Below are 24891 nucleotides of genomic sequence, written 5' to 3' on the forward strand. Positions count from 1 at the left end.
TTCTTGTCACTTTTGCCTACCTACTTGCAGATTTACTTCAGTGTTTAAGTATGTTCCTCCAACTTCATATACTTGCAAGAGGCTGTACCAGTAACCTCTACTCGGTTCACAATCTTCTTAAGGAAAGAAAAGGAAGACTTGTGGCACCTCAGAGACTAACCAATTTATCTGAGCATAAGCTTTCGTGAGCTACAGCTCACTTCATCGGATGCATCGGATGCAGTGAGCTGTAGCTCATGAAAGCTTATGCTTAAATAAATTGGTTAGTCTCTGAGGTGCCACAAGTCCTCCTTTTCTTTCTGCGAATACAGACTAACACGGCTGCTACACTGAAACCAATCTTTTTAAGAATATACAAGCTATAAGGGCGTGGAATGAAATACATGCAACCAATGTCACTACTAGCCAAGTCATCAAAAATTGTTGTTGACTATGACTGACAATGCACAACAAGGTGATGGAGTAAATTATCAGCTGTCAGAAGTTTAGTGTTGGTCCCAGGATATGAGAGATAGAAGGTAGATGAGGTAATATCTTTTTCTGGACCAAATTCTGTTAGTGGAAGGGACAAGCTTTCAAGCTCCACAGAGCTCTCTCTCGGGTCTGGGAAGGTAACCAAAATGTCTGAGCTATATACACACTGGGACAGATTATACAAGATTCCTATACAGAGTTCTATGGGAGCCGCAATTAAAGTCCCAACCAACACTTTGAAAACTTACTCCTAAATAGTCCACTACCTGAGCCCATAATAACATTTAAGTTAGTATTGCCTCCAGGGCCGAGGCTATCACATAGCTTGACAGCCACCTGGTGGAGTTAAATCATAATTAGTAGCAAAGAACTACAAATATATAGCATTGAAATAGTCAGCATAACTGGGATCATATTGGGCAAAATCATAAAGTTTGAAAAAGTTATAGAACTGTACCCATGAATGTGAATCTTTCGGAGAACTACAGTTTTGTGGGGACCAGAAGGCTCAGAGGACTGGAAATGGAATATGCAGTCTTTCAGTTCTCAGAGTCAGATTTTTAAAGTATTTAGGTGCCTAAAGGTATAGATAGATGCTTAATAGGATTTTTAAAAGCACCTAAGGGCCTAACTCGCAGTGCTTTCCAAGTCTCTTGCCCAAGAAGTTTGATTGAATTCCATTTACAATATATGGGAGAACAGTTTAAATACAGGTAGGTGAGAAAGTCTCATTGGCAAGGACAGCATAGTGAAAATGGGGTTTACCATGGGATTTGAAGCAAGATGGGAAGGACTGGAACAAATACCAGGTGGAGGGAGCAGCTGTTCAAACACATCAGTGGATGGCACATAACAGATGTAAACAAAAGTGTTATGCACAACACTGAAGCAGAGGAGCTTGGTAGGAAGAGGAAGGCAGTGAAGGAATTAAAGGGTAAGATTTGACCTTGATAACAGATGACTAATCTGTAAAAGAATTTCCTAATCTAGTTTCATAAACCTTGTTTTTCACAAACTGGCTCCTCCACACCTATATTCTAACTCTTTAACCTACTTTTCTTATAAATAAATTTTATATGATAGAACCTCCGAGACAACTTTCATCTTATTTTAGCAAGATTTATCATTTTTGGTCCTATTACTCTTCTGTTGTCAGAGTGAACTAATGGCTTTTAATGTAATCAAAGTCCATTCTGTTTGATAAGAATGTTCACTTAACCAGAAAACAAAAGAAATAAAGGATTTAAGATAATGCAAGGCCAAACAAATCTTGATTCTGGCTTCCCTAGTATTATGTGACCAACTGTTAGTCTGCAAATCCATGGTCATAGAAGTATAGTCCAGGGGCCACTACAACATCTAACCAAAATAATCTGGATTAATATGTAATTTTAAAAAAAACCTTTTTACCTCACTTCTAAAAACAAACAGTTTAAAATCCTAGCTCACGAAGATATTTAGATTTAGTGTATACTGTTTATCAGTAACTTTCAACAGCATCTGAGAAAGTTCTTCCTACAGTTGTCTGCCAAAAACTCTGTGCAGGATCCAATATTTACCCTGCACCATTTTATGGCCTTATAGACACCTAAGAAAAGAACTCTGTCTGTGTTTGGTGGCTGGATGATGCCATCAGTTGCTATGATGCAAACACCCAAGTCTCTCGTCTAGACAGGCTAGTGGAAGAGGACTGCTTTTCAGTTTGTTTAAACACACACTGAGTATTTTCAGTTCTCAACCTCCTCAAGTAATTTGGATTACACACACAACCTTCAGAAATCCCTTTAACAGATTGTCCTTAGCATTCAGTAACAGAGAAACTCTTGAAGGGTGACATCTCCTTCCAAAATCCACAGAGCTGTTCACTGAGTCATACATCAGTTTTATTTAGAATAAAATTTGTTTTAAAAGTGTCCCTTGCATGCCAAAACTAACACTTGTTTCTAGTGTAAAGTGGGGGGAGGTGGGGTTGTAATATTGATATACTGCAGCCAGATTTAAGTACAACGGCAAACCACTATCATTTACTTTAGTTTGAAACTCAGGATATTAACAAGTCTGGTATATAATAATGCCAATTCCTACTGCACAAGCAGTTTACTTGCAAATTGCTAATACTGCAATTTCATATTCTGTTGCAAAGTCAAGGTAGTTAAGATATTGTTTGAAAAATCCAGGGACTTTTTTTTGGCAAGTAACAAACAATGAAGCATTTCTAAATACATGAATACCAGTTCTTTTTCTACAGGGCCAGTATATGTAGCACACTGTTTCAAATGCAGGTAAAATATAATTCATTAGTCTGGCCTAGAAGTAGCTATACTGTGGTGGGTATTTTTGTTTTTAATTCCCACTTTAAAGCATGTTTTGGCACCTTAGTAATCTGTTTTATGAAAGTTGTCAGAATTGAATTTTTAGAATTGCTTGCCAATGCTAGTGGAAGTTATTTAAGTTATGTTAAAGCTGTTCACCACCACCACCTTGAAATCATACAGAAATTTTCAATCATTTAGTAAAAAATTCCCCATATTTTCATGTTTCCCTTTTGCTACTGAAGATAGTTGTCTCAGAGCTCTTATCTCTGCCCTGCTTCTCCCTCCATTTGATCCTTTAACAAAGCTATAACTCTGTTTGACAGTCTGTTGCCACTGAAATAATTGTAAAGTCACAAAATCAACATTATAACTTCACTGAATGACCAGTGGGAAGAAAACAGAATGAGGAAAGTCAGTCTTTGTTGGAAAACACTTTTTTTTCTTCTTAAGTTAGCCAACTCAGTAAGAATTATGAACGCATGCAAAAAGGAAGTATGTTTTTAAAAATAGCTCCCCAAACGTCACTGTGAAAGATCTTTCACATCAGCTCCATCAATAAAAAATTGTTTACAAAACAGTAGAAGCAAAATTGCTAGACAAAGTTTAAGCCTTTAAGAGAATTCAAGAATGTAAAAACAAAAACCCCCCGCAAATGCATTCCTTTCGCTGCTAAGGTTCTGCTATTTTATGCGACTTTCATTCACCTTATTCTGCTTCTGATTATAGACATTTCTCATCCAAACAGAATGACTTTGCCAGTCATAATGTGGAATTTCTCCCCAAGAACCATGTGGAATTAAAACTCTTGTACACAAAACTCAACTCAAATACTGACAAGACCTTAAAGTTTTATAACTTGCCTTGAGCTAGATTGCATACTTATAACTTCCCATAAAAGTAATTAGAGGTTTGGGATAGTTACTACATTTCTACAGCACAGCCGTGATGTCCCATTTCTATATATTACTCTTGCTGACAAAATTAAGTGCAGCTTGGATACTTTATTTTTGACAGCTTCAATAGGTTTGCCACTAGTTACATTTCTCACTAAAAATCATTACCTATACTAAGATATTTAAGTGTTTTGCCTTCTGTTTCTGCTGTAAAAACAGAGGCTGTACGAGGGTACTGAAATAAACTGTCTAGACAAATTAAGAATTGTCCAGAATGTTACTCTACCTTGGAATTAGTTTCATATATTGTACATACGGTACTTCATTTCCATTAATTTTCTCCCCCAAATAGAAGACTCTTTGTATTTTAATGCAAAAACAGGTTCTCAACTATAATGAAAGCTTTCCACACCCAGTTCTAGAAAATATTTTTTTAGGATAAAAAACATTTCAAATTCTGCTTGCACTTGGCCAAAACAAACATTTCCAGAAAACTGATATCATGGCAAGAGCACGTGTCTCAGTAAATGTACGTCTTTAGAGAATTACTCATTTTCATGTTTGATCTTCCCAACCATCAAGAGGGATAGCTCAGTGGTTTGAACATTGGCCTGCTAAACCCATTTAGGGATCTGGGGCAAAAATTGGGGATTGAGTTGGGGGTTGAACTAGATGATGACCCCCTGGTCCCTTCCAACCCTGATATTCTATGATACTTAAGAGGGTCAGTGGTTTAACATCCAAAGAGTCTAGAAAACCAACTGACTCACCCAGTGACCACAAACGCAGGCAGGCCTATTGGACTGACTTCTCTGGCTATCCTCCTCATGGAACAGAGATGGGTTATTCAGATTACAATAGCAAATCCACAGGTCCAAATGGTTCAGGGCCCAGTGGTGAACACTGAACACATAGGACAGTTCCTGCCCCAAAGAGACTCTGCTGGAAATGGCCCACCTTGATTATCATGCACATTGTAGGGAGAGTGGTCACTTTGGATGAGCTATTACCAGCAGGATAGTGAGTTTGTGTGTGTGTTTTTTGGAGGGGGGTGAGAGAACCTGGATTTGTGCAGGAAATGGCCCACCTTGATTATCATGCACATTGTGTAGAGAGTTGTCACTTTGGATGGGCTATTACCAGCAGGAGAGTGAGTTTGTGTGTGGGGGGGTGGAGGGTGAGAAAACCTGGATTTGTGCTGGAAATGGCCCAACTTGATGATCACTTTAGATAAGCTATTACCAGCAGGACAGTGGGGTGGGAGGAGGTATTGTTTTATGATCTCTGTGTGTATATAAAGTCTGCTGCAGTTTCCATGGTATGCATCCGATGAAGTGAGCTGTAGCTCACGAAAGCTCATGCTCAAATAAATTGGTTAGTCTCTAAGGTGCCACAAGTCCTCCTTTTCTTTCTACTCACAGAGTGTCACATGCACAAATATAACATCTTTTTCAAGAAGGCTTCATCTACAGCAGAAATGTTAATGTTTAAGCTCCTTTGCTCTGAGAATCACAACAGGAGACACTGGACTGGCCTAAATAGAGATGCTAAAAGCACTGTAAACAACATGGCATTTTTGACTGGTTCAAGACCAGTCTCTTGCAACCCACCAAGGACTAAAGTTATTTAAAGTTCAAAATCTTACATTTCCAAAATGGTGTATCAGCTTGGTCCAGAGCAAGACACAAGAAGCTCCCTAATACTTATGGAATCTATTCATAGGAGAAGTGTCTTTCGAACCCCAGGCAGTTGGTTGGTTTATGCCTTAAAGCATGAATTATTTATATTCCTCAGGTTTTTTTAAAAATTCTGTTTAGATATTTGTTTGAGCAATGAGAACACTAGGTTGTTTTTTTTTTTTTTTTTTAATACTGCTAAGATCTTGGACTCTGATGGGGCAGCAATATTCCTCGATAAGTTAAATTTCTTGCCTTTCAAGTTTCATTGGGTGTTCCTTTGGTCTTGTTACCAGAGGATAAATGAAACACAGTAAGATTCTGAGAAGGAAAGGGAAGGCAGACACCACCAAACTGAAGAATGTAGGTGGCATATCATATTCATGCCATTTGTAAAACTTCAAAAGCTCAGCAGACGTTCCATACATGGAAGGCAACTAATGTATGGAATGGACTGTCCAACGCACTTTAGAAGCTTGAAGTATGACCTCTAAAATGAGCTGAATATGAAATTTTAAGAGAAGTGTCACAGGAAATAAGCTACAGAGCTGAAGGTCTGTCCATCTCCCTCCCCCACCCTCCACCCTCAGAATTTACTGCTCTATTACAGCTATGAGAAAACAAATACCTAAAACTGAAGCACCCTTGCTATGTCTAGTATTTACTACCACTGGACTAGTAACGTTCTGTTAATAACCATCACAAATCCCCTGTTGCAACTTTTCTCCCAAAGATTACAGTAAAGCATTCTTGGTTTTCTTTTTCTGAGTGCTTTCCAATTTTAACACTGACTAAATCTTAATTTAAAACACGTTAAAGAACTGAACTATCAAGTCTCCTCTGGTCTGGTAGGTATGCTACTAGCAGTTCTCATATTCTGTGTCTTGAGAGCCACCTGGTGGAAAGCAACTATAAGAAATACTTCCTGTGTAACTTTCAGGGGGTAAGAACTTTTCAGGAATACATTTAAGAATCCCTTTTCTGAAAGAAAGAGAGAACCACCAAGCACCAAGGATTAGCTGTACAGCTACCTACCTGGTCCACCAGAGTGTTTAAAGTTTGATCTGAGTGAGTAGACAGTGTTTGGAGTGGTAATATCATGATTTTGCAAGACTGTTTCAGATAACTAAATACATCTAAGGTGCAGGTGCCCATCCTGTGCTATGACATAATGTAACACACAATACAACAGTCATAATGTAGTAAACTATGAAGGGCTGCTCACTGCATCTTGAAACAAAAATATATCCTCCAGCAAATACACTAAAAAACCCATAGTGCTCACAACACATCCCTCAAGCCACACCCCCAAAAAAGGTTGAGGGAGTGGGGAGAAGAGCTTTGCAACAGGACTGAAAGTTTAGAACAAACCTAGGTTCTAGAAGACCACAGGGGAAGTGAGTTCCCAAGTAGCTGCAGTTCAAATCATTTAGGACTTTATTGGTTAATACCCAATACCTTGATTTTTGACCCAGAAACCTACTGGAAGCCAGCACAGATCCTAGAGCACTGCAGAATGTGTTCATGGTAGGACTCTTTGCTTAATAAGAGGGCACCACATCCTTCTTTAGTTTCAGCTTCCAAGTGGTCTTGATGCATAGCCCATCACAGGTTTCAGAGTAGCAGCCGTGTTAGTCTGTATTCGCAAAAAGAAAAGGAGTACTTGTGGCATGTTAGAGACTAACCAATTTATTTGAGCATATGAAGTGAGCTGTAGCTCACAAAAGCTTATACTCAAATAACTTTGTTAGTCTCTAAGGTGCCACAAGTACTCCTGTTCTTTTAGCCCATCACAGTAATCCAATGTCAAAGTAACAAAAAGTGATGGATAATGGTGATAAGGTCCCTGCATCCGAAAGGAAAGGCTCAGATTTGACAAAAAAAGATACTATCTGGGTCTCAAGGAGCAACACAGGACACCCGTTATATATGTGTGTGTGTTACAAATGGCAGTGCCACTCCCTTAGTGGGACTGCCACCATAAGGTTTTGTCTGTATAAGCAGGGTGCACTGATTTAACTAAATCAATTTAAAATTCATACCCTTTGGTTAAAATGATGCAGAGCGCCCAAATTCTGCAAACTCTACCAGTGTCTGTCTTCCTCCCACCCACCATTTCTTCCTCTCAGTCTTGTCTTGATTGAGTGGCAGCCATCTAGCCCTCATCCAAATGCCAACCTCAGATAGCCCCTGGGTTGTTTGTTCCACTATTCCAGTTGGGTCATGTGATTTACTTTCATATACAGAACAGCAATTTAAGTTGTTGCTTTTTAAAATGTCACTATTTTACTATCTCCATTCAATCTCGCTCTCTGTGAGTTGCCGCCTTAAGTGCTATAAGCAACTTAATTTGATGATTGAAAATAAGACTAAGAATCTGCTTTGGCGTTCAAAAGCAATGGAAGTCTAAATGTTTCAAAGAGGTTACTGTTTTTAAAAAGTCAAATCTGGTATATTTGAGTCACTTATAAGTTCTGACTTCCATAACTCTCAAACAACAAGTTCTTCCAATCCTATTTTCCATCATCAGGTAATCAAGATATCACCACTCTGTCTTATTTTAACTCCTTTGGGTTTCTCTCTGACACTTAGAGCACAAAACTGTGAGGCTGTACAAAAAACACAGAATTCCCTACAACTTTCCCACAAACAAGCAGCTACAAACAACTACCCAGGGGTAAGATTTCCCAAAATTTTCTCCTGGTACTGAACTAACATGCAGACTGAATCAGAACTTCCATGTTTAAGTTACAACCTTAAAGTTGACCAGTTGCTTTGATGTGATTGCCTTTACTTAAACATCTGTACTGCCATTCAAGTCCCACCTGAAGTTGTAAACATTTTGAAAGTGAATTATTTAATCAGTTACTTGTCTTGGTACCCATTAGGTGTTTTAGTATGCATGTAATTTATCTGACAGCTCTGACTATTCTTTAGGACCCATAGCTGTGCCAATTATTTCACATTTATAGATGAATGATAAACCATGACAATGAACTATTAAACAAAAGCTTCTTTCTGAGCAGATTACCAATCCCTGGAGTCATATCATGCAAAAAGGCAAATTAGCTCCTTGCACTGAACATTCTCTGGTTTCAGAGTAACAGCCGTGTTAGTCTGTATTCGCAAAAAGAAAAGGAGTACTTGTGGCACCTTAGAGACTAACCAATTTATTTGAGCATAAGCTTTCGTGAGCTACAGCTCACTTCATCGGATGCATACTGTGGAAACTACAGAAGACATTATATAAACAGAGACAGATTGATAGAGCCAGAAGAGTTCCCAGAAGTCACCTACTACAGGACAGGCCTAACAATGAAAATAACAGAACGCCACTAGCCGTCACCTTCAGCCCCCAACTAAAACCCCTCCAACGCATTATTAAGGATCTACTACCTATCCTGAAGGATGACCCAACACTCTCACAAATCTTGGGAGACAGGCCAGTCCTTGCCTACAGACAGCCCCCCAACCTGAAGCAAATACTCACCAACAACCACATACCACACAACAGAACCTCTAACCCAGGAACCTATCCTTGCAACAAAGCCCGTTGCCAACTGTGCCCACATATCTATTCAGGGGACACCATCACAGGGCCTAATAACATCAGCCACACTATCAGAGGCTCGTTCACCTACACATCCACCAATGTGATATATGCCATCATGTGCCAGCAATGCCCCTCTGCCATTTACATTGGTCAAACTGGACCGTCTCTACGTAAAAGAATAAATGGACACAAATCAGATGTCAAGAATTAACACATTCATAAACCAGTCGGAGAACACTTCAATCTCTCTGGTCACGCAATTACAGACATGAAGGTCGCTATCTTAAAACAAAAAAACTTCAAAGCCAGACTCCAGTGAGAAACTGCTGAATTGGAATTCATTTGCAAATTGGATATTATTAATTTAGGCTTAAATAGAGACTGGGAGTGGCTAAGTCATTATGCAAGGTAGCCTATTTCCCCTTGTTTTTTCCTACCATCTCCCCCCCCCCTCCCCAGACGTTCTGGTTAAACTTGGATTTATGCTGGAAATGGCCCACCTTGATTATCATACACATTGTAACGAGAGTGATCAGTTTGGATGAGCTATTACCAGCAGGAGAGTGAGTTTGTGTGTGTATGGGGGTGGGGGGTGAGAAAACCTGGATTTGTGCTGGAAATGGCCCACCTTAATTATCAAAAAGAAAAGGAGTACTTGTGGCACCTTAGAGACTAACCAATTTATTTGAGCATAAGCTTTCGTGAGCTACAGCTCACTTCATCGGATGCACACCGTGGAAACTCTGTGTATATATAAAGTCTGCTGCAGTTTCCACGGTGTGCATCCGATGAAGTGAGCTGTAGCTCACGAAAGCTTATGCTCAAATAAATTGGTTAGTCTCTAAGGTGCCACAAGTACTCCTTTTCTTTTTGCGAATACAGACTAACACGGCTGTTACTCTGAAACCTTGATTATCATGCACATTGTAGGGAGAGTGGTCACTTTGGATAAGCTATTACCAGCAGGAGAGTGGGGTGGGAGGAGGTATTGTTTCATGGTCTCTGTGTATTTAATGTCTTCATCAGATGCATACTGTGGAAACTGCAGAAGTGAGCTGTAGCTCACGAAAGCTTATGCTCAAATAAATTGGGTAGTCTAAGGTGCCACAAGTACTCCTTTTCTTTTTTTGAACATTCTCTGCAATTTTTCCTGACTGCCAGGCCTGTGATCCAAATCACTTTTTCAGACCATATGAATACTATTCCTCATCCTCCAAGAAGTCAAAAGCACTACTGCATGCTACAGATTCTATCTGGGCCAAATGCATGGAAATTTTAAAAATGTCATGGAATATTTGAGTGAGGGGAGAAAAGCAGTGGGAAGAAGAGATTTTTCCATCCCTCTAGTTTTTGGGGTTGCTAAAACAAATCTAAGTTGGAGTTATAAACAAAAAGAAGTCACTTGTTAAGGAGCACGCCCTGCCTAAAAAGCATGACCTCAGATAAACTGCAGACTTTGGAAATAGCAGAATGCTGGAGAACTGTGCCCTTTTCTTCTCCCCTCCCCTCTAAGAGGAATTTGATCTTAGAACTACCTGAGTTCATCAACTAAACAAACACAAGTTTATTTTTCTAAGGTACTTCATGGAAGGTCACACTGTCTGATTTCAGCATTTGGGGTTTACTCAGACTGTTCTCTGCAAATTTTAGCTATTCCTGGCTATTGGTCCTTTCTTTTACAAAAGTTTGTCTTAATCCCCAGGAGAATGTCAAACGTCAACGCTTAAACTATTTGATCTAGCACAGGCTTTCACAGAAAGCTACTTCCCCTCATCTGTGTGAAACAGCTTGTGATCATTTCAGGCAGGTCCCAGAGCGATGAGGCAGCTGCTCCTTGGTCTGGAGGGCACTCACCTGAAGGGTACAGGGTAAAATCCTACCCCTTTCCCAGCTATAAAATCCCCATGAGAGTTTGCTCAGTGCCACAGCATCTAGGGTCAATAACATGCTTAAGCCACCAAGGTCAAACATTTCCGGGCCTGCTGTGACCGATGCCATCAGGCAGAGGTTACAATGCTTGACTGAAAGGCACTTGGAGACGCTTAGCGTGTCCCTGCGCAGCGGAAAAGATCACGCCCCGCACCACGACAGGGTTCCACCTGTACTGCAATGACGCCCCAAAGTCTGTTCCGTTTTCACCCCGGCCCTTCCACCTGCCCGCCCCGCAACTTCAGCCGGGCCCGTCCGAGGTCCGGCCCGGCGGGTGCTTCCTCGCGCCAGCGCCGCCCCCGACAGCGGCTGTCGCCGGAACGCCGGCAGCCCCGCTGAGGCGGCTGGAGCCCGGCGGGGGCGGGGGCGCGGGAACCCCCCCCTCGCGCGCCGACCCGACCCAGCACGCGGGGGTGGCGGGGGACCGTTGGGTCAGCCGGGGGAGGGGCAGAGCTCTGACCCCCCCCGCCCCGAGGGTTACTCACTTTTAACCAGCTCCTCCCCGGCAAAGCCGGCAGCGCAGCTGGTTATCAGCGCACAGGGTCCCTCCACCGCCATCGCTCCCCCGACCCCGGCCGCCCGGTGCTTCCGCTTCCGCCCCAAAGGCCCGCCCCTTCCGGTCTGGTGAATGGTACCATCCGGGCCGGGCGAGCGGCAGCTTAGAGCAGTGAATGACCGTCGCCGTGGAGGGGGTGGCCCAGGCCGGAGGGGCGGGGTGTCGCTGGTAGGGGCAACCCGCGTGGGCGGGGTGCCCAGAAGGCAGAAAGTTCCCGCCCGCACCAGTCACATGGAATGTTCCTCCCCCGGCAGGGGATGGTACGGTCCGGCCAGCGCGTCCCGTTGCTAGGGCACGGTCACGTGCACCCTCATGCCCCCGGAGCGGGACGCGGGAGCTGGAGCGCTGGGCGCCGATTAATCGGAAGCTGCCATGGCCGAGGTAGTCGGGACGGGAGAGGAAATAGGAGCCATTTTGGTCCAGGTAGGTCACAACTGACCGATTCCCCCCGCCCCGCACAGAGGTCTCGGGGGGGGGGGGGGGGGTTCAGCTGCCCCCCTTCCCAGGAGCCTTTGCGCCTTTGCCCCAGGCCAAACTCCCATGAGCCTCTGAGGGGCCAGCCAGTCTCCCCCCCGGGCCGGGGACTGGGAGGCCGGATGGGTCATGGCTGGGGGGCAGCGCTGAATGGAGGGTCGAGGGCGGTTGACACTGGGGCAGGCAGCCAGGCCCCCATGGCGGCTGGGCAGGGGGTACCCCTGGGTGAGGAGCTAGGGGTGGTGCCGAGCCTGAGCTCGGTAGCTGTGTGGGTGGGCACCACAGCTCGAGGAAGCCCCGAGCCCCCGGTGGTGGGAGGGTGGCACCACTGAATGGCAGGTGGATGGTGAGGTTAGGGCCGGGGGCCTCAAACTTCATCGCACCGTGACCCCATCCTGATCACAAAAATTACTACACGTCACCAGGAGGGGGGACTGAGCCTGCCCGAGACCTGCCATCCTGGGGATTGGGGGAGCTAAAGCCGAAGGGCTGCAGCCCCAGGAGGGGGGCCTGTAACCTGAGCCCTGCCACCCAGGGCTGAAGCCCTCAAACGAAGCATAAATTAGAAAGTAGCAAGCTGTTGTTTCTATTGGAAAGAAATCAGTCATAGTAAATAAAACTTTCTACAAGCTGTAGGTGGTAACAGTTGCTCTATAATTTAGGTTGTAATATAGTTTAATGCATATCCTTCACGGATCTCAAAGACTTTACAGACTGAGGATATGATCTGCTCAAATTGAAGTAAATTTAAAACTTCTACTGATTGCAGTGCATGTAGGCTATTCAGATGGGTGAAAGGAAGTGCAGAGAGATTAAGGAGATCACCCCAATGACCCACTGAGTTTATGGTAGCACTGGCAATGTTGTTGGTGAGGCATATTCAATCAAACCTGGGCCCCACTGCAAAATAGTTTGATTGGACTCTAGACTGAAAGGTACAAGAGCTAGTTTACAACCTTATCCATGTCATCTTCCCAAGCTGATCTCCTGTAATGGCTGGGCATGGGAAGGGGAGACAGTAGGGAATGTATTCACAAATGGTCTGTTTATGGAAAGAAATACTGGCACAGTGGAAGATGATTTGCTGGTAAACTGGAGGTAAGGACCTGTGATATAGTCTGGACAAAGGAGTCTGGGGCGGAGGGGGGGGGATTCTGGTATCCCCGGGGATTCAAATTTGAATTACTTCACAAAGCCACTTGTACTCTAAACTCTGTGGCACAGGAATACGTGTAGAAAATATCACCTAGAATTTCAAACTGTCTCTGATTGGATGGGGTTGCCTGTGGCCTCAGGTTTAGGAACATTATCTGAACTGGTGCTAACTTAGAACTCAAAGTCCTAACTCAGTAGGGGGATGGTATCCTGCCCATGTAGAGGGAGTGAGTTGATTTAATAAGTCTTTTCCATTTCTGATTACTTTGATCCAGTACAGTTCCTCAAGTGTTATTTTTCCCTTTGTGAATAGAAAATAAAATGCACTTATCTGTGGTGGCTGCACTAGCTATCATTCAGCTTCTAGTTGAAATTCAAGGGGCTGGTTAGCCAGGTTTCAGAGGAGGGGATGTGGGCCTTGCTGTGAATAATGGGATGGGGGTCTGTGGCCCAGTGGGGAGTGAGGAAAATGGTTGTCCTTCAGACACATAAAATATAGGGGGATATTTTTTCTTTTTCTCCTTAAAGGCTAAGATTCTACTTCTGTGAGGTGGCAGGGTGAAAGGAAAGCACCTTGAGTCACGAATGTCTCAGCAAGTTGGCTGCGGTACTTGCACACAGAGGAGGGAAGGTGGATGGTCTGGGGAAACTTAATTATATAAATGTGTTTTATAATGTGTAGGAATATATATAAATCATATGTGTATATATAACAATGTATGTATCATTGACATTTTGCTTTTATGTTATCTGTATAATTATTGTTTGTCTGTCTTGTCTATTTAGATTTATAAGTTCGGGCAAAGACTGTCTCTTCCTAAACATTAGTAAAGTTCTTAGCATAATGGGGCCTTGAATCTAGTTGGGATCTTTTAGTGTTACCACAGTACAAATAATCATAATCAGTGACAAAGACCTATGTGATCTTGATGTACGCTACTTCAGTGAATGCCTCTGCCTTTCAAAACTTTTGCAGCACGTGCATGCCTCCAGAACTGTGCCAAGAGTGACGCTTGAATGGAATGGGGTCAGGGCCCCACTTGGTAGCAGGCCCTCACTTCTGAAGCTCGCTCTCTCAGGTGGCATTGTAAGATGTTGTCCAGGTTTTTGCACTAGCTGTCAGCTTCAGAAGTCCTTGGCAAGATTTCTCTGTGTCTCCTGTAAAATTGCAGGGCTGCAGGGGCTCACGAGGGTATTTGTGTCCTCTATTTAGGAAATGTTTTTGCTTTGAATTGAAACCATGTGAAGTACGCCATATGTTATAGTGATATGTGTGCATTATTGGTATAACAACATAATTTTGTAGGTTCAAGAAGACCTTCACCAGCTTAAGGACAAACTGACAAGCATCAACCTTGAACAACATGGAGAGGGTGTGGATGTTCACGTTCTTGAAACAGCCATTGAAAGAACTGAAATTGGGCTGAGAGTAAGTAGATCCACAGTTCAAACAGAACAGGAAGAACTTGCCAATAGTGAAGTATGTGTCAGTAATTCATTGTAAATACATGGGTCTAAATAGTTGCCTCTGTCTGTATTTCATTTCTGAATAGCAAGCAACAAGATGCACCAAGCATTGTATCTCAAAGCCATGATTGCACTTTTTGGATGGTCAAAGTCAACAGGCCTTGTGGCTTATGAAGTTATCCAAGATGTGCTATAATTACTCATAAATGTCCAGCCTGTCATTCCTTTTCAAGTAATTACAAGAGCCAGAATGTTAAGTTAATTGATCCAAGTGAATACGCTGAGTGTCCCTAATTCCTCTGTAATAATCTAAACTTGATTTTTTTTTCTCTAACAGAAACATGCTGAGAATTATTTAAATGCCATAAATAGAAGTGTGTTGACTATTCCCTATACTGATGAAAAAGAAAGATACTCAGAACAGCACCCCAAATGGTAAGGAAAAACGGAAATGATTTTATTGTGGAAACTAATACAAGTAAATACTGTGAAACAGGGATTGGCAACCTTTGGCCCACGGACCGCCAGGGTAAGCCCTTGGTGGGCCAGGCCGGTTTGTTTACCTCCCACGTCTGCAGGTTCGGCCAATTGCGGCTCCCACTGACGGCCGATGCAGGCCAATGGGGGACGCAGGAAGCAGTGGTCAGCACATCCCTTGGCCCGTGCCATTTCCTGCAGCCCCCATTGGCCTGGAGCAGCGAACTGCAGCCAGTGGGAGCTGCGATCGGTTGAACCTGCAGACGCGGCAGGTAAACAAACCGGCTCGGCCTGCCAGGGGGCTTACCCTGGCGGGCCACAGGCCAAAGGTTGCCGATCCCTGCTGTAAAAAGTTAACTTTCACATTCAAGTGGGGCACCCAAATAGTGGAATTTATATATTCCTACCAATGGAGGGAAACAGGAAAAAAACTTTATAATGTCAGACTCCTCTAAAAGGAATGGAAGCAGCTGAGTATTTAATCCATCAGTTGAAACACTTAACCTGGCTGAGGTTAATAGATAAGTGCTCTCTTCTAATTCCAGAATCACATGTCTGGAGAAATACGTTGCATTGTTAAAATTGTATTGATTCATGGATTGCTCTTCTGTATTACATAAAATATTGAAGAACAATATAAAAACAAAATGCAGTTCCAAATAGGTATCTGAAGCTTTTCTGCTGACTCATATAACTGCTATTTTTTCTGTTTTGTTATACATGAATTTTAGTAAAACTACAGTAGCCAACCAGATGGAGGCAGTACAAGAAGTATAGGTAAAACAAGAGCAAGTCTTGTAACTTTTATTATTTCTGTTTCTTTCTAAACCAGGAGGCTTCCTATTGGTGCTGCTCAGAAGCAGTTTATTTTTCCACGGGTGCCTGTTAAACCTCTGATTACCCAGCCGTGTGGCAGATCAGCAGCACGTATTTCTCCAGGTTCGCAGGTCTGAAATAACTTATTACTACTTTGACAAATAGACCCAAAGTAAATATTGTAGACTTACTGTAAGGGTCAAAAAGCTTACCAAGAATGCCCTGGGTCTGAGTGTGTTAAATATGTGAAATTGCTTAGCAAATACTCCTGTAATTTACATTCTCTTAGCCCTCCTGTTCCAAATGCCACACAGAGTCACTTTAGGCCAGCATGGCCATTTGGTAGCTCAGGGTTTTAGAAAATTCTCAGAAGAATGAGCGCTCCTCAGAGATGGGAGGCCCTTTTCCTGTCTTCAGAGCAAGGTAGAGGACTTCAAAACTCTCAGGGAATCCTTTAAAAAGAGGCTTTTCAAGGCCAAGAAAAAGCCTGCCGCCTGTTTTCCTTTTCACAATGACATCAAAGAGATTGTGGCACCTTAGAGACTAACCAATTTATTTGAGCATAAGCTTTCGTGAGCTACAGCTCACTTCATCGGATGCATTCACGAAAGCTTATGCTCAAATAAATTGGTTAGTCTCTAAGGTGCCACAAGTACTCCTTTTCTTTTTGTGAATACAGACTAACACTGCTGCTACTCTGAAACCTATCAAAGAGATTGTTAGGGAATCCTGGAACAAGTTAGCTGCTTGTTCTGCTGTAAGCAGAGGTGAAAGTAAGCCGGTACGCCCTGGTACAGCGTACTGGCAAGAGCCGATGCACCATACTGGGGCAGTTTAAAGGGCCTGGGGCTCCCAGCGGTGGCTGGAGCCCTAGGCTCTTTAAATTGCCTCCAGAGCCCCGCCGCTGGAGCCCTGGGGTAGCGGCTGAAGGGCTCCGGGGGCTATTTAAAGGGCTGGGGCGGTAGAAGCAGGGGAGCCCTGGGCCCTTTAAATAGCCCCTAGAGCCCTAGGGTAGGGGCGGGGCTTTTGGGGCTATTTAAAGGGCCGGGGCTCCAGCTGCCTATGCCGCCCCAGTCCTTTAAATAGCCGCTGGAGCCCCGCCGCTTCCCCAGGGCTCCGGCAGCTATTTAAAGGACTGGGGCGGTAGAAGCAGGGGAGTTGCGGGCCCTTTAAATAGCTCCCAGAGCGCTGGGGTAGCGGGGGCTCCAGCAGCCTCTGCAGCTCTGGTCCTTTAAATAGCCACTGGAGCCCCGCCACTTCCCCAGGGTTTCGGGGGCTATTTAAAGGGCCTGCGGCTCCCCTGCCTCTACCTGGGAAAGTGGTGGGGCTCCAGCGGCTATTTAAAGGATCGGGGCGGTAGAAGAGAAGAGCCCTGGGCCCTTTAAATAGCCCCCAGAGCCTCGGGCTGCTGCTGCTGCTACCCAGGTGGTGGTGGGGGGGGCACTTACATTACAGGGTTGGCTGGGGCTGGCTCTGACCCCCTCAACCCCGCCCCTTCCACCCTAGGCCCCATCCCTTCCGGGGCCAGAGTTGGCCCCAGCGTACCAATAAGTCACTCGACTTACTTTCACCCATGGCTGTAAGGCTTCAGTCCTGTAGGCATGTGCTTAACTTTACTGCTGAAAGTTGAAATCAATGGCACTAATGTTAAGCATATGTATAAGTGTTTGGAGGATTGGGGCCTAAAATGGTGCCTCTTTTTTACTTAAGAGATGCCACAAGCCCTGGGAACTCTTCTATGCATATTCATAGTGATTACCTTTACAGAAAAGTCAGCTCTCCCAATGAAAATATGATATTTGGCTGTTTTTTACAAGAAGAAATTTTGATTTTTTTTTCAGAAGTTATGTTTTTTTGAAAAATTTTGATTAAAATTTTTGTTTTATTCTGAGTTGTCAATTTTGATTGGTCAGTTTAGTCAGACAGTGATAATTTAAAAAAAAATATTTTGAAAAAAAAAAAGAAATTTAAAAAATTCAGTGCCAAATTTGAAAAATAAAATTTCTATCAGAATGAAGTATCTCTGAAATTTTCACAAATTTTAAAAAAGTTTTTTGATAAGCTCTAGTCAGCATTGGGACCATTGGCTGAATAGTATCCTTTAGGCTATCCCCTAGTTATCTGGTATAATCCAGAGTTCTCAGGCTATTTTGAATTAGTTTTTTAAATTAGGGAAGCATCAAATGGGCTGAGAGAGGGCTGTTGGTAGGAGGAGCTCTGTTGGATGCCAGAACCCTAACAACAAGGTAGGGAACAAGGCAACTTGCAGGAATGAACCAAGGATCAGCAGCCCAGATTTCATACTGCTGGATCCCTCTGCAGAAAATCAATTTATAAATTAAGACTAAAATTTCCCTTGTCACTGTAAATTGAGGAAATTTGATCTAGAAATCTTAAAGAAACAATGAATGTGGAACTCTGACCCCCTGTTTGAAGAGGGATTGTTCAGATTACAACCACTCTTTAATTCTCCTGGTTTCTTTCTGTTTTGAGATGCAACCTTAACATTACTTTAATATGTCTCTGTGCACTAAAATCCCATCATTTACACTTTAAAAAGAATGTAAACTTTACACTTCTCTGGGGTTCTGTTGAACAGAACACCCACAAGACCATGCAATCTGGAATGGAAAAAAAGTGCTGATGCAGAAAATGGTTTTTAGAATCTTTTGGAAACAAAATACAGTTTCCTAGAAAATGTTCAAGCACTCTGCTGTATAAAGACACGTGTCATGAAAAATTATCAAAGGCCAACTAGTGTATAGTCGGAGTATAATCCGTGGTCTTTCAACTGTTACATGCACGGGTGAACTTAATTTAGAGCAGGACACACACTACACCCTACCATGACTTTCCCTTGAGGGGGTTTGGAGCCCCATTGTCCTTCCATTTCTGATATCTGTGACATCTGCTTAAAAATGCATATCCACGGACACACAAGATAGCCCTAATTTCCCATTATGAAGTAAATGACAAACAGTGCTGTTTTGCCAGCTGTTCTACATGCATGGCATGCTAACATAAAAGCTTTTATTATTAAATAGTTGTGAAATCCAGCTGGGAAATTACCACCTATAATTCCCCACTTTCTGTCTTTTAAACTAGGTAATCCCCAGTTGCAACTATAAACTGTTTTTCCACATTAAAAACAATCTAAGGTGAACAGTTAGCAGTTGTTAAGGGTACTTAAGCATCTACAGGCTTAGTTTATTTAACCTGTTGGTTAGAGAAATCAAGTTTCAAATATATATTTTAGATTCAGAGAGAAAAAAATAGTTCATATAGCATTATCTCTGTGGTTTGTGGTCAGTAGCCCGCTGCATGATGGTAGATATGGAGCGTAAGTTGTGTTTGCAGTAGTTAGCAGAAAACAAGATTACAATCAAATTAACATAGACTATATTTCATATACAGATTGTTAGAATTCTTGCCATATGCCAGATAGGCTGGCCACAGATGTGCTAGTATACTCTTGAAATTATTATTTACATGCAGGTACAGTATTTCTGAATCATAGCAACAGCAGGATGAGATTGTGCTAGCCCAGATAATATGGAAAATCAGGATGATCATTCTTGCTTGTTGTAATTGGGATTGTTCTTCCAGGGAAGCCTCAGAGACTTACACATACATCTCCCACTAGGATTAATTGGGATTGTCTCTTAAATCCCCTGCACAGCAATGATAGTGAAGACCTTAGTGTCTCTACAGCTGGGTAGTTCAAACTTATTTAGAGAATCTGCTAGGTTGGAAAGACCTGAACTGATTGGTTTGTTTTTCTTTTCAAAAACTGTTTTACTTGTGGCGTCCTAAAGACGTAATATGGGTTCCCTGTTCTCTCATTAGTATGAATGGGAGTTACAAAGGTAAATGAAGAAAATAGACTCTATAATACTGTCAACTAGGTGCAAGCTGTTGATTGTTAGGGATAAGAATTGGTTTAAAGTAGACAAATATACTTTTTGTTTCAAAGACTAATATGGTATAGTCAAAAAGAAAAGGAGGACTTGTGGCACCTTAGAGACTAACCAATTTATTTGAGCATGAGCTTTCGTGAGCTACAGCTCACTTCATCGGATGCATACCGTGGAAACTGCAGAAGACATTATATACACACAGAGACCATGAAACAATACCTCCTCACACAATAGATAAGCTATTATCATCAGGACAGTGGGGTGTGAGGAGGTATTGTTTCATGGTCTCTTTGTGTATATAATGTCTTCTGCAGTTTCCACGGTATGCATCCGATGAAGTGAGCTGTAGCTCACGAAAGCTCATGCTCAAATAAATTGGTTAGTCTCTAAGGTGCCACAAGTACTCCTTTTCTTTTTGCGAATACAGACTAACACGGCTGTTGCTCTGAAACATGGTATAGTCAGTTTACAGGGTGGAGTTCACCCCTGGATAGTGGGCCATGCACCACTTAAATCCTCAAAAATAAGCCTTATGTGGTGGACAGGATTGGTTGGCCCTCTATATGGGCTGAATTTCACCCAGTATGAAATGACATTTGTACTGAAGTAGAATGAGACTTGATTGTAACATACAAACTATACAGTTCTGTGGATAGTGAACCAGTATGTAGAAGGGAGAAATACACAGAACCTCCAGTAGTACGGAGTCCTTTAGCAGCTGATCCACCGCCTGATGGCACAGGTACACACATCTACACTGCTCTGGGTTGTCCCTTTTCATTTATCTGTTAGTGGTGAGGCCTACATGGTACTTCCCAGTTATCCTGACCAGAGCCAGTGACACCAGGTGGGATGCCCCATCTTTTCCCTATTGGCTCCTTCCCTTGGCTCCTGTTGTGTCCCAATTACCCCAAAGGCACTCTTTGAGCATCTTCCATTTCTCTGGCCAGTTTAAAAGTGACTGTGGCACACATCACCCATGATTTTTCTAACTAAAACTGGAATAAGTCCTGTACAGTACGTTTGCAGGGATTACCACTAGATTATTTGCTTGTTGTACGTATGTAACATGCCAGTTGCCCTGTCCATCACATCCCCTTCTTGTTGTGCACTGTGAAAATAGAAGCTGGAGATACAGATGATAGAAGTTACAGAGAAATAGACTGGATGATCTAATAGGTCTATCTCCCTGCAAATGTAAGATTGTTCCCAAAAGTACATTTACATTTAGAAAGTAGCTTTTGTCAGCTTTCTTTCTTAAGCATTTCATTTCTCATTATCCTGAGTGGAATTTGCCACTGGGAGATTTATCAGTTTACTGTCAGCCTGTGACTAGGGAGTTTACATTGTGAGTTGTCTCTTGTTTTTAATTGAAAAGGTCTTCAGAAAGAACTATTGCAAATTTCTTTCCAACCCTTGTTTAATAGCACAAGCAGTTTGCTTGTTGTATAGTGATGTGGTGTGGTAATAAAATAAATACTGTACCACAAAATCATTGTTGAGGTGAAAAATGAACTTTCTGCCTGTATGCAGCCATCTAGGTAAAAGAGCAATTTGTGTAGATAATAACTTTTGTTTTTGTAAACCAAAGTTTGACACTCACATTTGATATGTTTGCTTGTAATTACTTTCAAAAGAAGAGGATACAAAGGTCAGATAAATTCAAACATGTTTAGTTCTTCAATAAATAAAACAAATAGAAGATTGCAATTAGTTTAAGAGATCATTTTGAAGGTATATATAAATCTTATATATAGATTTATTTTGTTTTTCAAAAATTGACACACCCATCAAGAGAATAAGCACACACATCAAGGAGAAAATAGATCCTTGTGGCCAAAAATCCTGGCTTATTTTCTGTCCTGAACTGAATTTATTTACTTACTCTCAAGTACCTATTCATTCAAGACTGATCCTGCACCCACCGAAATTAATAGGAAGACTCCTAGCGAGGGAGGAGAGGGTGGGGAGAATTGAACCAATTTTGAGTTTCAAGCTGTATTTTAATCCTTGCCTCTAAGTTTCTTTGCTTTCTATATGGTAATTTATTTCAATATATTTTCTGTTCAGCTACAGAAACTCAAGTGTTGTTTATGCCTGTAACTGATCTTAGAATTAGATGTTTGCTGTGTCTCTTGCATACCTTTTACTAAATCCGAGTATAGATTTATCGTGTAAAGATGTAGCTAGAATCCGTTATGGTGCTTGCAAACCTAGTTTGGAGTTTACCTTTGGTGACCCTGAGAGAAAAGTGTCCAACTTAACAGAGTGAGACTTAAACTTGCCTGTTTAGCCGTAGTACATACAGAGTTCATTGGCTAAATCTTTCACTTGGATGGTGACAGGTAAATCCCAGGCTGGATTTTTAGTCCCATCCTCCTCACTGGAATGTTTAATTTTTTAAAATTAGGAATGTTTTCTTTTGGCAAAATAGAGTAGATGTTCATTTGTAGATTCAATGATAGAAACTACATGCAACCTACATCACTCAAATGGATCAAACTTAATGTATAGTTTTCCTGAAATTTAACTAATGTATGAGGTGTAACTCTAGAACTTTCAGGACATGTTAAATAAGTAGATCCAACAGAGTTTGGTGGAATGATATCTGTGAATAGTTATTTTGACTTCTTCTGTATTAATTATCAAGTAATCTAATCACAAAAACATTTTTTCATTATTTGTCCAGTTCAGTGGATTGTTGAATAACATTAATCAAATTATTTGAAATTTTCTCCCCATTTATTGATGAATTTATTCATGAGCAATGTTTTTCATTATTCAATCACTCTTGTTTTTAAACATTTTAGTTTATGTAGTAAATATATTTTGAGAATATGCATAGTATTTTTTATGTCTTTGTTTCAGCACAAGCTTGCAATGAATGTGAAAATCATGTATGATCCAGGCGACGCCAGTAATAGAGTTCTTTTAAAACAGAACTATGGAATCAGCTTGCCACTTATTAATAAGAGAAAATCAGTTCCTGTAAGTAATTTGTTTCAGTGCCCTTTTTATCATTTTTGACCTTATTTTTAGTTTAGGCTTTCATATTATAACGTTTTACATAAGTATATCTCGCCTTTCTCTCTCTCTCTCTCTCTTTTTTTTTTTTTTTGTTTGGATACTTCGTAAGTATTACTAAGATCATTTTAACAGAAAAACAATGCTGTCAAATACAGTACTACAGCGGCACCGTGTTTAAAGGCCTTGATCCTGCGAAGACTTAAGCATGTGCTTATCTTTACACACTGTGAGTAGTAAGTAGTCCAGTTAAAGTCTGTGAGTAAAGTTAAACATGCATACAATCCTTTGCAAGTTTGGGGCTGATGGGATTTTGGGCCTGCTCCAAAGTGCATTGAAGGAAATGGAAAGACTCTGGTTTTAGTGGATTTTGGATCAGTTCCTTTGTTGTTAAGGAACTTTGAAGGAATAAACTCTATTTTCAAGCTTCTGAGAGCATAATATAAAAAATGAGTTTTAAAAAAAATATGAAAAATACACATACAGCACTTGACATTTTGGTGCTATATTCTTCACTGACATTTTTTTCAAAAGTAACCCTAACAATAAAATACTGTAATTCCAGAAATAAGTGTCAGGGAACTAACAAAGAGCGGCTCTCTTATTTAAACTAGGGAATCAAAGAATCTTAAACATCCATATCTTGATGAAGTCTAAAGTTTGCAATAAAGAGAGAAACCCAGAAATACAACAAACTAATTATATAGACTTGTATGTTTTAGAAAAATTCTTAGAGTAATATTATAGTTTTCTTCACATAAATTGCTATCAAATCTTCTCTCCCTGTCGTCGTCCCCCCTTTTTTTTTTTTTTTTTGGTTTTGGTTCCTGCTGCTGCCTGATTGTGTACTTCCAATTCCAAATGAGGTGTGTGGTTGACTGGTCAATTCGTAACTCTGAGGTTCTACTGTAGTTATAATTCAGAGCTGTAAAATTATAGTACATAGAGTACCCATTCAAAACACTTCTGTTTAGCTGATGACCTTTCAAACATCAACAAATCAAATGCCTACTGTATTTCATAACTTTGTTACTAAGAAAGAAAAAAGATAGCAAGATCACACTTCATACATGTCAATAATACATGTATTCTTCAAGAATACATGTGATCATACATGACAAGAATACATTACCTGTGGGATGCAAAATGCCACCTCAGATACACTTAGTTGTATAAATGACATCACCTCGATACTAGGATGATAGTGTCTTTGAAATATTTAAAATAGATTCTTTGGAATGTTTTGGAAGACTAGAATTCTCTTCAATATTGTTTACTTCTCCGTATGTGACATTGAGTTTTTGTAATATGGCCATTATTCTAAATAATCTTTCAGCTACTCTACATACTGTGTTGTTATGTTTGGACACCAAATACAAAACAATTAGGTTTATGTCATCCTTGTAGAACAAAATTCTCTATTCCATGCTCAGTCGGGCTATATTTGACAAGCTTGCTTTCTTCAGAGGAAACATATATTGGGGAAGAGGGAGAGAGAGAAAAGGTATCATCAGCTACAATGTCATTGCCTCTGTTGAAGAGGAGAGGCTTGTGAAAACAGATGTATTGACTATACACAGAATTTGTATTACATATTAGACACATTAGACTTTGAGCTCTGTTAAACAATTTGGATAGGGCTCAAGATGACTACCTAGGTCTTTGTTTTCTCAGAGCATGGTTTCAAAGTAACTAATCCCTCCCATCTAATTTGTGTAACTCGAGCAACATACATTATCAACAACTTTCTTTCCGTTTTTGAAGTGTTCTGTTTATCCAAGATAGTTCTGTGTATGCTGAGCTGCAGAGGCTCTGAGATTTCATTTTCAATGGGCTTGATTCAGCTCCCATTGAGGATAATAGAAAGATTCTTCAGTGGAAGTTGTGTTAGACCCAGAGACTGTTTACTCCATCTCTATAGACAGGAAGAAAAAAAAAAATAAAGTAAAGCCACTTTGACCAGCTGGGTACAAGCACCTCGCTACTGCCACGCTAAAACCTACCCTGTTATTGGATGAAAATGGACATTTTGAAAAGAAGTGGCACAACTGTGTGAAACTAAAGTTTGACTGACAAATTTCTGCACCTCCACCACTGTCCTTCTTTTTAAATATATGAATAAGCATTAACAAGGTATTTTCCACCAGTGTTGTTTTTATATTTAA

The 24891-nt window shown here is 41.4% G+C and overlaps 2 protein-coding genes across 13 annotated transcripts in view; one reads left to right on the top strand and one right to left on the bottom strand.

The window, feature by feature from the left end:
- Positions 1–11435, bottom strand: part of AAGAB (alpha and gamma adaptin binding protein) — a 30378-nt gene extending 18943 nt beyond the window's left edge. For 2 of the 3 annotated variants that reach the window (XM_075133249.1, XM_075133248.1), the window contains exon 1: positions 11326–11434. In XM_075133249.1, the coding sequence (XP_074989350.1) occupies positions 11326–11398 (73 nt within the window). In that variant the 5' untranslated portion in view covers positions 11399–11434. Of the gene's footprint in view, positions 1–11325 lie in introns of all 3 variants that reach the window. The other variant, XM_048866099.2, reaches the window with a different exon arrangement.
- A 47-nt stretch (positions 11436–11482) lies between these two features.
- IQCH (IQ motif containing H) overlaps positions 11483–24891 on the top strand; it is a 104807-nt gene continuing 91398 nt past the window's right edge. For 6 of the 10 annotated variants that reach the window (XR_012670311.1, XR_012670312.1, XR_012670313.1 and 3 more), the window contains exons 1-5: positions 11484–11819; positions 14332–14454; positions 14830–14927; positions 15802–15916; positions 22571–22690. Coding sequence is in view for 3 of the 10 variants with exons in the window: in XM_075133244.1 (XP_074989345.1) it covers positions 11769–11819; positions 14332–14454; positions 14830–14927; positions 15802–15916; positions 22571–22690 (507 nt within the window). In the remaining 7 variants the exon portion in view is untranslated. Of the gene's footprint in view, positions 11820–14331; positions 14455–14829; positions 14928–15801; positions 15917–22570; positions 22691–22851; positions 22956–24891 lie in introns of those variants that run through there. The other 4 variants (XR_012670316.1, XM_075133245.1, XM_075133246.1 and 1 more) reach the window with 2 other exon arrangements.

This window comes from Caretta caretta, chromosome 10, assembly GCF_965140235.1.
Source record: "Caretta caretta isolate rCarCar2 chromosome 10, rCarCar1.hap1, whole genome shotgun sequence".
NCBI lineage: Eukaryota > Metazoa > Chordata > Testudines > Cheloniidae > Caretta > Caretta caretta.